General features: G+C 37.6%; 1 protein-coding gene across 1 annotated transcript in view; it reads left to right on the forward strand.

The window, feature by feature from the left end:
* DOK6 (docking protein 6) overlaps nucleotides 1–15,459 on the forward strand; it is a 391,579-nt gene that overhangs the window by 139,353 nt on the left and 236,767 nt on the right. The window contains exon 2 of the mRNA XM_081263683.1: nucleotides 3,988–4,095. Within this exon, the coding sequence (XP_081119809.1) occupies nucleotides 3,988–4,095 (108 nt within the window). The remainder of the gene's footprint in view (nucleotides 1–3,987; nucleotides 4,096–15,459) is intronic.

Below are 15,459 nucleotides of genomic sequence, written 5' to 3' on the forward strand. Positions count from 1 at the left end.
AAATTCAGGGGAATGATATTGGACTAATTGTATTGTTATATTGTGTGCAAGCATGAACATTTACCAACAAATCCCACCATGATACATAATTATAATGCACCAATAAAATGTGGAAAATAAATGAAAAAAAAAAGTCCATCTTAGCCAGGGGCAGTGGCACATACTTGTAATCCCAGTGGCTGGGGAGACTGAGATAGGAAGATCACAAGTTCAAGGCCAGCCTCAACAACTTAACAAAGCCTTTAGCAACTTACTGAGACCCTCTCTCAAAATAAAAAAAATAAAAAGGCCTGGGTATGTGGCTCACTGGTAAATCAACCCTGGATTAAATCCCCGTACTGAAAGAATAAATAGATAAATAAATAAAGTCAGTCTTCTCAAAATGGGAATGCTTGTGTTTTCTGGCTCATGTTTAGCTGACTCCAAAATAGAAACTAACTATGGTAATACCAGATGTGGCACTGTAGTCACTAGATAGCTCTGTGTGCATTTCTGGAGTATCAAAGGCTTCATTTGACATGAGCTGTGAGCAGTGAATGGAAAAAGGGTATCACCTTTGTTAATACAGATACAGATATTGCTGATCGATACAGACATATTGCTTATACATATGTTGCATATATATGCTTCCCCCTCCCCTTCATCAGCTCAGGCTACCACAGCAAAGTGCCCTACAGCAGGTGACCTGAGGCACAAAACTTTACTTTTTCACAATTGTGCAGCACGCAAGGCTGAGATCTGGGTGCCAGTGTGATTGGGTTCTGTGATGGCCTCTTCCTGGCTTAGGGACAACTGCCTTCTCACTGAGTGCACACAGGGCCTCTCTGTGAGCGAGCGGGGAAAGAGAGGAAGCAAATGCCCTGGGGTCTTCTCAAGAGAACTCTGCTTCCACCATCAAGGCCCACCCCTCGTGATTCCATCCAGCCCGGATTATCTCCCAAAGGCCCATCTCCAAAGACTATCTCACCAGGAGTTAGGGCTTCAGTAGGTGAATTTGGGGGGGCATAGTTCAGTTCAGCACCCAAAACCCAAGAGTTTCAGATCAGACTGTAGACTCCTTTCCAATCATATGCTAGACGTTTTCTGCAGGCTATCTATCTCTTGTAATCCTGAAAGAGTGACTTCATGATGGAGTTTGATCTTAGTTTATAGATGAGGAAGTTAAGTCTTAGAGTCGTTAAAATAACTTCTGTGAGGCAAGGCCTTTAAAGAATAACAGAACTTACAGTGAAATTGAGTTTTTCTCTGTTCTTGGACATTATAGCATAAAATCCTCAGCTCTAAAACAAGGCTTCAAACTGTATTAGAGAATGAGTGAAAAGACTTGCTCTCTATATGTTACTTCATGGTATATTGTGGAGAGAGTCATTTTTGGAAGGAATTGCATTTTATTTTACTCTGTATTGGAACATGTAAATATGAATAGCTATATTAATTAACAATACCTGAAGTATCCTAAGATATTAGCAGGAATTAATATTTATATTGAATGTAATATTTAAAGAGTTTTTCTACTGATATCATGTATATAATAGTTCCCATAACTTATGGAATCTTTGAAAACTTTAAAAATATATTTGGTACAAGTCCACTTTTACCATATAGTATATGTAAACACACTGCCATGTGTAATATGTGCATACACATGCAGGGTGTGTAGATGGTTTTGGATACTATGAAAAGCCAGCTGCTCAGAGTATCCTGTCTGTTTGTAACACTTATGTTTATTGGTGACTCTGTGTGCACTGTGGGATTAACTTAATATGCTTAATTTCTTTTTCACTTCACAATAATCGTATAATATAGACATTGTTTTCCCCAAACTAATGGAAGGACACCTGCTTAGAGAGCTCAGTGACTTGCCCATTGTGGCTCTCACATGGGGCTGAGTTGACTTGGAATTCCAAGTCCCGTCTTTCAGTGGCAATGTTCACGTCTGGAAGATCCTTACTACAATTTCTGTTTATCTTTTAAAACTCTCAGGTGATCCTCTAATTTTTCTGGATGGAGAATGCTTGCATCTGAATATTCTGGCTCTGAATATTTGTTAGGCTTTTGCCTCGTTAGGTGTTCACCAGGTAGAGTTTTGTCATGAGCAGAAAATCGCACCTGCTCTGTAAGCAAAATGAGCAGATCCTCGTGGCAACCTTCTGTGCCCCGAACACGGGTCCCCCTTGCCACATCCTCCCTGCTTCTCTTGGGGAGCTCTCCTTTGTTAGCTGGACACTGAGTAATCTGAGAATGCACAGCTAGCCAGGATGTAAATCCAAGCCTGTCTGATCCCAAAACTTTAAGGATTTTCCACTATGCCACGCTATTTCTTCTAAGTTCACATTTTCTAAATGTCACTATTTAAAACATAAATATGTTTTTAAATTTAAAGTCAGAATTCTCCAACACCAAATAAAAATCGATATAGAATTGAGTTCATTGAAGCTAAAAAACCACATGCTAAGATCATAGCCCAATCACATTGATATATTCTTTGCTATTGTTTTACTTAGGGAGTGGGGATCACTAAGGGACCAAAAGATGTAGCATGTGCTGAGCACAAGCGTGGGAAGAACACCCAGAGCTTCAAAGTAGCTCCTCATTTCCATGTACACAGAGGGAAAGCACTCGAGAGGGAAGGCACATCCATTGGATCTTAAGCAGAGATGGACAAACATATTCCCATGCAGGAACCTCTGGGTTGTCCTGGACATGCACCTCCAGGCTCCCAGGTCTAAGAAAGACAGCAAGAGCCGTCAAGTGCACGTGCTGTTATTTTGCTTATTCTGCTTTACAATGAGAAGTCTCTATCGACTGCACTAAAAGTGCCTTTTACCAAGAAAGATGCTGTCTGTTAGCAAAGAAGCCATGCACCCCAGAATCAGTCAACAGAATTGCAGTATTCATCCTCTTCTAACGCAAAGTGTACTGTGACAACTTTGCAATTTAAATAAAGACAGAGAAGGTAAATATAGTGACCTAAGTTTCTGAAATTTCCTTTTACAAATTTCCTGTGGCTGTGGAGAGATTTCACTCCAGCAAACAATGGATACATTTTGAAATTTAAAAGTTGTGGCCAGTTTGCATTCCCAGACCTGTTTCATTACTAGAATAAAATACTGTACTGCCTTGCCTCTGAAAGGCCTGTGGAGGGCATGTGATAGGTGAGAACCCTGTGACAGATGATGGAAACTTCCAAGAGTGATTAGTTCATAACTTAAAGGCAATTTCCAGAAATAACGGTTTCTGTTTGTGCAATTATTAGTCATTTTTTTAACCAAAGTGTAAAGACATACAGTTGTGTTTTCCAATCTTGCATTATCTCTATCTTAAAATGAAGTTAATAATACTTACTTTATCTACTAGTTATGATGATTAAATGTGTATATAAATTCTGAAACTTATTGTACATACTAAGTACTTAATAAAATTATAGTTACTAAATAAGTTTAAAAGAGTGAGATAGATGTGCCCATTATAAAAACAAATTGCTTTCTCTTTCCTAAATTAACATATGGGCATCTGTTTTAAAAAAAAGCCTAAAATCCTACAAGATAAGTTAATTTTTAAATGCAAGTTTTTTTTTTTTTTCCTCCAGAGGTAGAAAATGGAGCCATACAGAAGTGCTTCACTTAAGCTTATTGAGCTGCTACTGCACTGGCACAGAAAACAAAATCATCTGTCCTGAGGATAGTGGGAATAAAGGTTGTATATGGTCTTGAAACACTGGGGATTTACTTACACTGAAAACTACTGAAATGAACACATTGACAACCTCATTACACAAAGAAATTTTTTATAAGAAATATTGTATTTTAAAATTTTGCTGCAATTGTAATTAGTAACATACTTATTATTCAAAGACAAAGTTACTCTATAAAGTAAGTGTGCTTTTAAAAATTTATTCCCAGTGGATTAATTGAATAGATGAACCTCTTGGTGCCACTAAGAGCATATAAAAAGGAGAGATAATGGGATTCTTTTATTTATTTTCAGATTTTCAGACGATGCTGGCTGGTTTTCAAGAAGGCTTCCAGCAAAGGACCCAGAAGGTTAGAAAAATTTCCAGATGAAAAGGCAGCTTATTTCAGAAACTTTCATAAGGTGAGTCAGAGTCCTGGGAGTCCCTGGGAGAATAGCTGCACCCTTGACAACTAGTGGAGATATTTCCTTGATAGATGAAAGCTGCAGAGGCAAAGATTCATGGTCAAGATAAAGCCCCTGTTCTGATAAAACTCAAAAGTTACGTTTCTTCTTTATTGTAATCATCTGTTGTAAATGCCAGGGGTAACTCTGCAAATGAAAGACTCCTTTTTATTGCTGCTTTGCAAAATGAGATGACTCATAACTCAACCAGATCATTTTCTAAGGTGCTGAGTAGGCATTTTCCCCCTGTTCAGGTTAACTGAGCATTTGTTACTTTGATTTAAACCCTGGGCAATATTTAGGAGATAAAATTTTGAGGCTAGTTTTAGCAGTGCTAATGATATTGTTAATGTGCATGGCACTTGGTGTTTAGTCAGCTCCTTAACAAGAAAACGATCATCCAAAGTGCTGAGATGTAGAAATGTGCCATAAATTCCAGGAGTAAAATATCAATTTCCTAAGAATTAAAGAATGTAAAATATAACCCCAAGTAATAATTCATATGCTACCTAAAGTTATCTTTGGGGATCACATCAAAACACAGTTCAGTATTTTGCAGCAATATGGAGGATTCCTGATCAGAACTGAGAACTGTAAAACAGTATTGCTGGTTGTAGGTGCTCGGGAAAGCTCAGTAAAGATTCTAATCTGTCTTTGGTGCTGAGCTAGAGAAATTTACTGGTTGATGTCATGAATGGGTGGAATTTTATTTTATATGTTATACGTTTTAATTTCTCCTTTTATTAACAGAAGATTATTTATAGTAATATACTAACAAATTCTATTACACAAATAGCTAACAGACACATACATTATATCTGAACCCAATCAGAGAGATTAGAATTTGAATTTCAGTAACTGTATGAGCTATTCTATGTATTAATGGAAATATACTATCAAAAAAATGCAAGTTCAAGTCCCTATTCACTTACTAGCTCCTGGACATTTGATTTTCTCACAAGTGGATGGATTTTAGAATTATTATATTACATGTCTCTAAGGGTTATGGAATTCTGATAGCATAAAAGAGCTAACAATTCTTCTTTATTTATTTATTTATTTATTTTTATTGGTTGTTCAAAACATTACAAAGCTCTTGACATATCATGTTTCATACATTAGATTCAAGTGGGTTATGAACTCCCATTTTTACCCCAAATACAGATTGCAGAATCACATCGGTTACACATCCGCATTTTTACATAATGCCATATAAGTAACTGTTGTATTATGCTACCTTTCCTATCCTCTACTATCCCCCCTCCCCTCCCCTCCCATCTTCTCTCTCTACCCCATCTACTGTAATTCATTTCCCTCCATGTTTGTTATCCCATTCCCCTCACAACCTCTTATATGTAATTTTGTATAACAATGAGGGTCTCCCTCCATTTCCATGCAATTTCCCTTTTGTCTCCCTTTCCCTCCTACCTCATGTCTCTGTTTAATGTTAATCTTTTTCTCCTGCTCTTCCTCCCTGCTCTATTCTTAGTTGCTCTCATTATATCAAAGAAGACATTTGGCATTTGTTTTTTTAGGGATTGGCTAGCTTCACTTAGCATAATCTGCTCTACTGCCATCCATTTCCCTGCAAATTCCACGATTTTATCATTTTTTAGTGCTGCGTGATACTCCATGGTGTATAAATGCCACTTTTTTTCATCCATTCACCTATTGAAGGGCATCTGGGTTGGTTCCACAGTCTAGCTATTGTGAATTGTGCTGCTATGAACATCGATGTGGCAGTATCCCTGTAGTGCACTCTTTTAAGGTCTTCAGGGAAAAGTCTGAGAAGGGCAATAGCTGGGTCAAATGGTGGTTCCATTCCCAGCTTTCCCACGAATCTCCAAACTGTTTTCCAAATTGGCCGCACCAATTTGCAGTCCCACCAGCAATGTACAAGTGTACCCTTTTCCCCACATCCTCGCCAGCACCTGTTGTTTTTTGACGTCAGAATGGCTGCCAATCTTACTGGAGTGAGATGGTATCTTAGGGTGGTTTTGATTTGCATTTCTCTGACTGCTAGAGATGGTGAGCATTTTTTCATGTACTTGTTGATTGATTGTATGTCCTCCTCTGAGAAGTGTCTGTTCAGGTCCTTGGCCCATTTGTTGATTGGGTTATTTGTTATCTTATTGTCTAATTTTTTGAGTTCTTTGTATACTCTGGATATTAGGGCTCTATCTGAAGTGGGAGGAGTAAAAATTTGTTCCCAGGATGTAGGCTCCCTATTTACCTCTCTTATTGTTTCTCTTGCTGAGAAAGAACTTTTTAGTTTAAGTGGGTCCCATTTGTTGATTCTTGTTATTAACTCTTGTGCTATGGGTGTCCTATTAAGGAATTTGGAGCCCGACCCCACAATATGTAGATCGTAGCCAACTTTTTCTTCTATCAGACGCAGAGTCTCTGATTTGATATCAAGCTCCTTGATCCATTTTGAGTTAACTTATGTGCATGGCGAGAGAAGGGGATTCAGTTTCATTTTGTTGCATATGGAATTTCAGTTTTCCCAACACCATTTGTTGAAGATGCTATCCTTCCTCCATTGCACGCTCTTAGCCCCTTTATCAAATATAACATAGTTGTAACTTTGTGGATTAGTCTCTGTGTCCTCTATTCTATACCATTGGTCCACCCACCTGTTTTGAAACAAGTACCATGCTGTTTTTGTTACTATTGCTCTGTAATATAGTTTGAAATCTGGTATCGCTATACCGCCTGATTCACATTTCCTGCTTAGAATTGGTTTTGCTATTCTGGGTCTTTCATTTTTCCATATGAATTTCATGATTGCTTTATCTATTTCTACAAGAAATGCCGTTGGGATTTTGATTGGCATTGCATTAAAGCTATAGAGAACTTTTGGTAATATCGCCATTTTGATGATGTTGGTTCTGCCTATCCATGAACAGGGTATAATTTTCCATCTTCTAAGATCTTCTTCTACTTCTGTTTTTAGGGTTCTGTAGTTTTCATTGTATATATCTTTCACCTCTTTTGTTAGGTTGATTCCCAAGTATTTTTTTTTTTTGAGGATATTGTGAATGGAGTGTTTTTCCTCATTTCCATTTCAGAAGTTTTGTCGCTGATATACAGAAATGCCTTTGATTTATGCTTGTTGATTTTATATCCTGCCGCTTTGCTGAATTCATTTATTAGTTCTAGTAGTTTTTTTGTAGACCCTTTTGGGTCTTCTAGGTATAGAATCATGTCATTCACAAATAGTGATAATTTAAGTTCTTCTTTTCCTATTTTTATGCCTCTAATTTCTTTCGTCTGTCTAATTGCTCTGGCCAGTGTTTCGAGAACTATGTTGAACAGAAGTGGTGAGAGAGGGCATCCCTGTCTTGTTCCAGATTTTAGAGGGAATGCCTTCAATTTTTCTCCATTCAGAATGATGCTAGCCTGAGGCTTAGCATAGATAGCTTTTACAATGTCGAGGTAAGTTCCTGTTATCCCTAGTTTTTCTGATGTTTTGAACATAAAAGGATGCTGTACTTTGTCGAATACTTTTTCTGCGTCTATCGAGATGATCATATGGTTCTGATCTTTAAGTCTATTGATGTGGTGAATAACATTTATTGATTTCCGTATATTGAACCATCCTTGCATCCCAGGGATGAATCCTACTTGATCATGGTGCACAATTTTTTGGATGTGTTTTTGTATCCGATTTGCCAGAATTTTATTGAGGATTTTTGCATCTAGGTTCATTAGAGATATTGGTCTGTAGTTTTCTTTCTTTGAGGTGTCTTTGTCTGGTTTCGGAATCAGGGTGATGTTGGCCTCATAGAATGAATTTGGAAGAGCTCCCTCTTTTCCTATTTCCTGAAATAACTTGAAAAGTATTGGTATTAATTCTTCTTTAAAGGTTTTGTAAAACTCCGCTCTGTACCCATCCGGTCCTGGGCTTTTCTTGGTTGGTAATCTTTTGATGGCTTCTTCAATTTCATCCATTGATATTGGTCTGTTCAAATTGTGTGTATCCTCCTGACTCAGTCTGGGCAAGTCATATGACTTAAGAAATTTATCAAAGTCTTCACTATCTTCTATTTTATTGGAATATAGGTTTTCAAAATAATTTCTAATTGTCTTCTGTATTTCTGTAGCATCTGTTGTGATATTGCCTTTTTCATCCCGTATGTTAGTAATTTGAGTTCTCTCTCTTCTTCTCTTCGTTAGCATGGCTAAGGGTCTGTCAATCTTATTTATTTTTTCGAAGAACCAACTTTTAGTTTTGTTAATTTTTTCAGTAGTTTCTTTTGTTTCAATTTCATTGATTTCCCCTCTGATTTTAATTATTTCTTGCCTTCTGCTACATTTGCTGTTGTTTTGCTCTTCCTTTTCTTGGGCTTTGAGATGAAGTGTGAGCTCATTTATTTGTTGGTTTTTTCTTTTTTTGAGGAATGACCTCCAGGCGATGTATTTCCCTCTTAAAACTGCTTTCATTGTGTCCCATAGATTCTGATAAGTTGTGTCTGTATCTTCATTTATCCCTACGAATTTTTTGATTTCCTCCTTTATGTCTTCTGTAACCCATTGATCATTCAGTAACATATTTTTCATTTTCCATGTGATGTAGGATTTTTCCTTCCTTCTTTTATCATTGATTTCCAGTTTCATTCCATTATGATCAGATAAAATGCATGGTATTATCTCCACCCCTTTATATTTACTGAGGGTTGCCCTATGGCATAATATATGGTCTATTTTTGAGAAGGATCCATGTGCTGCTGAGAAAAAAGTATATCCACTTGATGATGGTTGATATATTCTATATATGTCAGTTAAGTCTAGGTTATCGATTGTGATATTGAGTTCTATAGTTTCTTTATTCAACTTTTGTTTGGAGGATCTGTCCAATGGTGAGAGAGGTGTGTTGAAGTCACCCATAATTATTGTGTTGTGGTCTATTTGATTCTTGAACTTCAGGTGAATTTGTTTTATGAACATAGCAGCACCATTATTTGGTGCATAGATATTAATAATTGTTATGTCTTATTGGTGAATGGTTCCTTTTAACAGTATATAATGTCCTTCCTTATCCCTTTTGATTAACTTAGTCTTGAAGTTGATTTTATTCGATATGAGGATGGCCACCCCTGCTTGCTTACGAGGAACGTGTGCGTGGTATATTTTTTCCCAACCTTTCACCTTCAGCCTATGTGTGTCTTTTCCAATCAGATGTGTCTCCTGGAGGCAGCATATTGTTGGATTTGTTTTTTTTAAACCATGTTACCAGCCTATGTCGCTTTATTGGAGAGTTTAAGCCATTAACATTTAGAGTTACTATTGATACATGGTTTGTACTTCCAGCCATGTTTGATTATTTATCTTTTTTTAAAAAATTTAGTTTGTTTCTCCAGGATTAGCTTTCCCCTTGCCCTCTATCTTTACCGAGGCACTTCCCACTGATGGTTTTGGTTATTGTTTTTCATTTTTTCCTCATGTAGTGTTTTGCTCAAGATGCTTTGCAATGCTGGTTTTCTGGCTGCAAATTCTTTTAACTTTTGTTTTTCATGAAAGATTTTTATTTCGTTGTTATACCTGAAGCTTAATTTTACTGGATACAGAATTCTTGGTTGGCATCCATTGTCTTTCAGTGTTTGAAATACGTTGTTCCAGGGCTGGGGATGTGGCTCAAGCGGTAGCGCGCTCGCCTAGCATGCGTGCGGCCCGGGTTCGATCCTCAGCACCACATACCAACAAAGACGTTGTGTCCGCCGAGAACTAAAAAAAAAAAAAAAAAAAAAAACCATCATGAAATATGTTGTTCCAGGATCTTCTCACTTTCAGCGTCTGTGATTAAAAATCCGTTGTTAACCTTATTGGTTTGCCCCTGAATGTAATCTGCCTCCTTTCTCTTGTAGATTTTAATATTTTCTCTTTGTTCTGTAGATGTTGTGTCTTGGTGTTGGTCTACTGTGATTTTGTATGCTTGGTGTCCTGTATGCAGCTACAAATTTGCATATCCGTTTCCTTTTCCATTTCTGGAGAGTTTTCTGTAATTATTCATTTAGCAGGTTACTCATTCCCTTGGTTTGAATCTCTATACCTACCTCTATCCCAATGACTCTTAAGTTTGTTTTTTTTTGTGTTATCCCATATCTCTTGGATGTTTTTCTTGTGATTTTTTACCAGCCTTTCTGAGTTGGCTAGATTCTTTTCAAGATGATATATTTTGTCTTCATTATCTGACGTTCTGGCTTCTACTTGCTCCACTCTGTTAGTGATACTCTCAATTGAGTTTTTAATTTGGTTTATCGTTTCCTTCATTTCTAGAATTATTGTTTGATTATTTTTTATAATCTCTATCTCCTGATAAAGATGCTTAACTTCTTCTTTTATCTGTTTATGTAATTCATTCTCAATGTGTTCTTTCGCTGCTTGAATTTGCTGTCTTGTATCCTCTTTAAGGTTCCATTCCATCTGTCTAAGGTGTTCCTTGAGTTCTTTATATGACCATTTTTCTGATGACTCTAGGTCCTCCTGAATATTTATGCTGTCCTGCATTGTTTGTACTCCTTTTCTTCCTTGCTTTCTCATGCTGCTCATGTTACTTCTTGTTCTGTTTGACTGCTGAGTTACTGTTTACTCCTATAAATTTATTTGATGCTATAGCCACTGGTTTCAATGAAGTTATCTCCTCCGCCGCATTCTGGTGATGTCAGTCCTCTGCTATGGTGGAATCCCATGCAAATGGCAACAGTTCGTTTCCCTTTGCCAGGTGTCCAATGCAACGTGTGGGTCCTGACTGTCTCTCCCAAGCCCCATTTCAATCCTGTGGCCACTGCCTATGAAGGCTCTGTTGGCATTAACCTCCGTAGGATCAGAAGGGCCAACAAGTTGTTTCAGCAGGATTGTTTTGTGCTGAGTCACAGCAGTTTGTCTGCGAGAAGCAGGCGAACAGGAGCTTGAATTCAGCCGATCCGGGCTCGGTGTGTGTTCTGAGAGGCCCAGACTGTTCGCCCCAGATCCACATCATCTCAGCATTGCCTAGTGATCCTGATCAAACAGCATTTAGATGGTTTATGACTCCCTATGCCCGAGCAGCTGAAGAGGTCAGAGACTTGATCTCTCCGCACCTGCCGCCATGTTGGATCCCCAAACTTGTCACAATTCTTCTTCTAACTACAGGAAAAGAGTTTGATTTCTAAAGTCTTACTGGTATTGTATTATGATTATTATGGTTATGATTTTGGCAATAAGATTAAACCTGTGAATAAAGAATTTCCAGGATTTGAAATACAAATGTGTGATATTTATTTTTTCATTGCAAGGTTGAGGGACTGAACATGCTTTTAGTGAAATCCTAGTCAGAGACCCTGCCTGTTGATCAATGAATTACATTAACGTGAGCTCACTAGTCAATGTACCTGTCCTCCCACCCCCACCCCCCCACACTCCTCCTTTACTATCTATTGTTTGGGCCCAACCATCTTCTGTCTGAAAACTGGACACACTCTAGAATTCTAACCAACCATCAGGATTGGTAATGTGGATACAAGAGGTATGTATCTTTGATCCATGCCAGATCCTCTGCTCCTGATTGGTGATTTGGAGATACAAGAGAGTCAGACATTGTCCTTCTGAAAAAAACTTGAATTCTAGTGCAAAGGACACATCTAATTCACAAAAGTGAGTATACATACGAAAGTACACAGTTTTCAAGTACAAAAAAAATCATATACATTCCACATAATTCTAATCAACATTCCATAAGTCTTTTTTTGTAGATATTAAAAGCTCATTTTATGTGGAAATCTCTATAATCTAGATTAAACAAAGCAAGTTTAATAAAGAGCGAAGTTGGAACTATTATGCTTAAAAATATCAAGGCTAACTATGAATCTACAGAGATCATCACAATAAGATATTAGCAATAGGATATGCAAAACAATCAATGAAAGGGAATAGAAGGTCAGGAATGAACCTGTGCTTTCACGATCAGTTGAATTTAGAGAAAGATACAAAGACAAGTCAATGGGGAAAGAAATTTTATTCAACAAATGCTGTTAGAACAACTGACTGTCCTAGGTAAATAAGTAAACATTGATCTTACTTTACACCATAGACAAAATAAACTCAAAACAAGATCACTGGTCTAAATGAAATGCAAAAACTCCCAAAAGTAAACATAGGAGAGATTGTTTCCCCTGTGGTATAAGAAAACAATTTCTTAAGACAAAAAAAAAATGGACAAAAATTATGAACATTTTCTAAATGGTCAGTAAATAAGTGCATGAGACAACACATGACATCATAGTTGTCTATAAAATTCAAACCAAAATCCAAAACTACCCATTCATTAGAATGGCCCAAAAGACTGAGAATAATTAGAGTTAGTGAAAACATGGAGCAACTACAGTCATGTTGGTGGTCAAAATATAATACTGTGCACCAATGTTGCTTAAAACGTTATCCATCTATCCAGCCATGCCACTTTTAGAAATTTACTACTTTTAAAAATTTATCCATTCATATCCACCTAATGGCAAGTTTAGAAATGTTCACTTTGTTTCCAAGAGGCAGGAGTAAAAACAACCTAAATAGAGCAGGAGGGGGGATTATAGTACATCCATCAACAGATATCCCTGAATGATGGAAAAGAAAGTCTTCTGGTATGCAGAATGTGAGACAAATATCAGAATTATGGTGCCAAGTCAAAGAAGTCAGGCCTCTAAAGATCATATTGTAATGATTTCACACTTATCTTCGGTAACAGAAATTAGGTCATTGGTTGCCTAGCTTTGAGAGGGTGACCAGGGTAAAGGTGTGCATGGGGAACAGGCTGCAAAGAATGGTGAAAATGTTATTTTTATTATGACAGTATTTTTAACGGGTATATACAACTGTTGAAACTCACTCGTTGGCTTATTTTAAATGGATGCAATCTTTGTGGGTGAGATATTTTTCAACACAGCAATATGGAAAAGGTCAATCCTGAAAGAATATTGAAGAAGGTCAGGAATCTCCTCACATTGCCCAGCAGGCACATTATAAATGCAAGATCTAGATTCTGTACGTAGCAGCTGTGTGAACTTGGGTTGGCCATTTAACCTTCAACCTACTTCATTGTCCTCTGATAAATTAAGATTATGATAGTATCTATGACAGAAGGCTATTGCGAGGAATAAATGATACCGTTGCCTTGTAATGAAGTTAAATATAGCTGGAATGGTTGATAAATGAAATTTTACAGCTCTGCATGTAACTGCTTAAAGAGGTTCTTCATATATAGCAAGTCTTAAGCAGCAATTAGTTCAGTCCAGATGTGACGGTGGCTTAGATGAAGTGTTGGTATTGGGTCTAGAGATAAAAAGACAATCTTTGGACATGGTGTGTGAAAACTGACAATATTTACTTAAGAATTAGGTGGAGTGAAATGTAGTAATCATGGGTGATTCATGGGTTTGAACTTGAGCAAGAGCATCAATGATTATGTAATTCATGACATGAGGAAGTCTAGAAGTGCTAAATCTGGGTAAAAATCAAAAGCTTTAACTTTGTATGTGTTATACATAAAATGTCTGTTAGGCTAACATGTCTAGTAATCAATTGGGTAATTGAAAGTGGTCAGGAGTAGAAAAAATATCAGTGCTACAGTTCATTTGGTTGTCCTGAGCATATTGGTAGCACTATATGCTACAGCACTGGATGAAATGTCCTTGGAAGTGTTGGAAGAGAGAAGAATAAACAAATAAGTATCACTACAGTATTTGGAAGATTAGAAAAGGCAATGGAGCTCGGGCAGAAGCCTGAAAAAAAGACTCTAAGTGGAAAGAAGAACACTCAGAGTAGACCATTGGAACCCATGAAAAACAATGACCAGATGACCATCTGTGTCTAACATCATGGAGGGATTGGGAAGACAACAGAAAGGGGATGGTTAGACGTAAAACACAGAAGTGTCTGGTGACTCTGACAGAACTATTTCATTGAAATATCAGGACTAAGTTTACGTGGAGTGACCTACGGAAGAATGAGAGGTGAAAAAGAGACCAGCCCTCGGGGAGCTTTCTCAAGAAGTCTTGTGCCAAGACCTGCAGCAGATGTGTCTTTAAAATGTGACCATATGGCAGCACACCTGTAGAAGGCACAGCGGGAATGGTCTGGCTGACTGAAAACCAGGAGGAGGAAGCTCCTGTGTCTTGTCATAGTGCCTTGTCTTTGGAAGAATCAAGGGTGCTTCATGAATTTTAACAAAAAGAAAAGGATAGAATCTGAGTGTGGACACAAGTAGGATGTATAAAAATTAACGTTAGAAAACTGCAACTGAGCTGGGGTTGTGGCTCAGCAGTAGAGCACTTGCCTAGCACATGGGAGGCACTGGATTCGATCCTCAGTACCACATAAAAATAAATAAAAATAAAGATATTGTGTCCACCTACAACTTAAAAAAAAAAAAAACCTGTCACACTTCAAAACCATCCATATCCCCTCCCCCGTTACCTGAGAATCAAGGTACAAAACAGTAACAGAACTCAATGAGAATAAGAATATTTAAGGGAATAATCTGTTAATAAGTAGCTAAATAAATTTCATCAACTGTAATGTGCAGCTGCGGAAAGCATTTTAATAATGAAACTCAGTAGATGTGACAGCTAAAATTTACCTTTGTTGTGGCAACGCTGAGAAGATTAAAGTTTTTATTACTATGACTTTATAGCTTTGGCAAGGCTAATTCACTTCCTTAGTGACTTAGGTTTCCTTTCAATAATTTTATGTCATTTTTTTTCTGAGATTGACTGTGAACTGAATTGGTAAATTTAAACCAATCTTTATAGGGAAGATTAGTTAGAGCATGGTTCCTCAGTGGTCAGAGATCTTGCGGTTGATTTTCAACAGGGTGTGCTCAGGCCCCCTTCTCACACTTTGACTGTATTTTAGCACACATTGCCTGGTACTTCCACCAGCTGACTGGTTCTAGTACCTGAGCCTTCTATAGCCACATCTCTGTGCTCCTTCTTCATGACCCAGCCCATTGATGCTAATCCCTGGGTCCTCTTTCCCTTAGCACGTGCACTACTTCAAAATCTCTTTTGTCATTCCTTTATTTTTCTTTAATGTCATTCTTTATCACTCAAATGCAGTCTGTTCCTCAAGGCATCAAAATGGTATTTCCATGAAGCAATATTCAAATTGGAGTAAAACCTTCAACGTGAGTATTTGCTTTTCCTGGGTGAGATAAGTGACCTGCAGGCGCATCTATCCCTAGGAGTAATCACTGTTCTTGTTGCCCAGGGAGCTGCCCTCTTTATTATGAAACTGTTATTAATCCCAAGTCGTATATAATGAGCACAGCATGATTAAGAGGGTTACACA

The sequence above is a fragment of the Spermophilus citellus genome, assembly GCF_964194105.1.
Source record: "Spermophilus citellus genome assembly, chromosome: 12".
NCBI classification, from domain to species: Eukaryota; Metazoa; Chordata; class Mammalia; order Rodentia; family Sciuridae; genus Spermophilus; species Spermophilus citellus.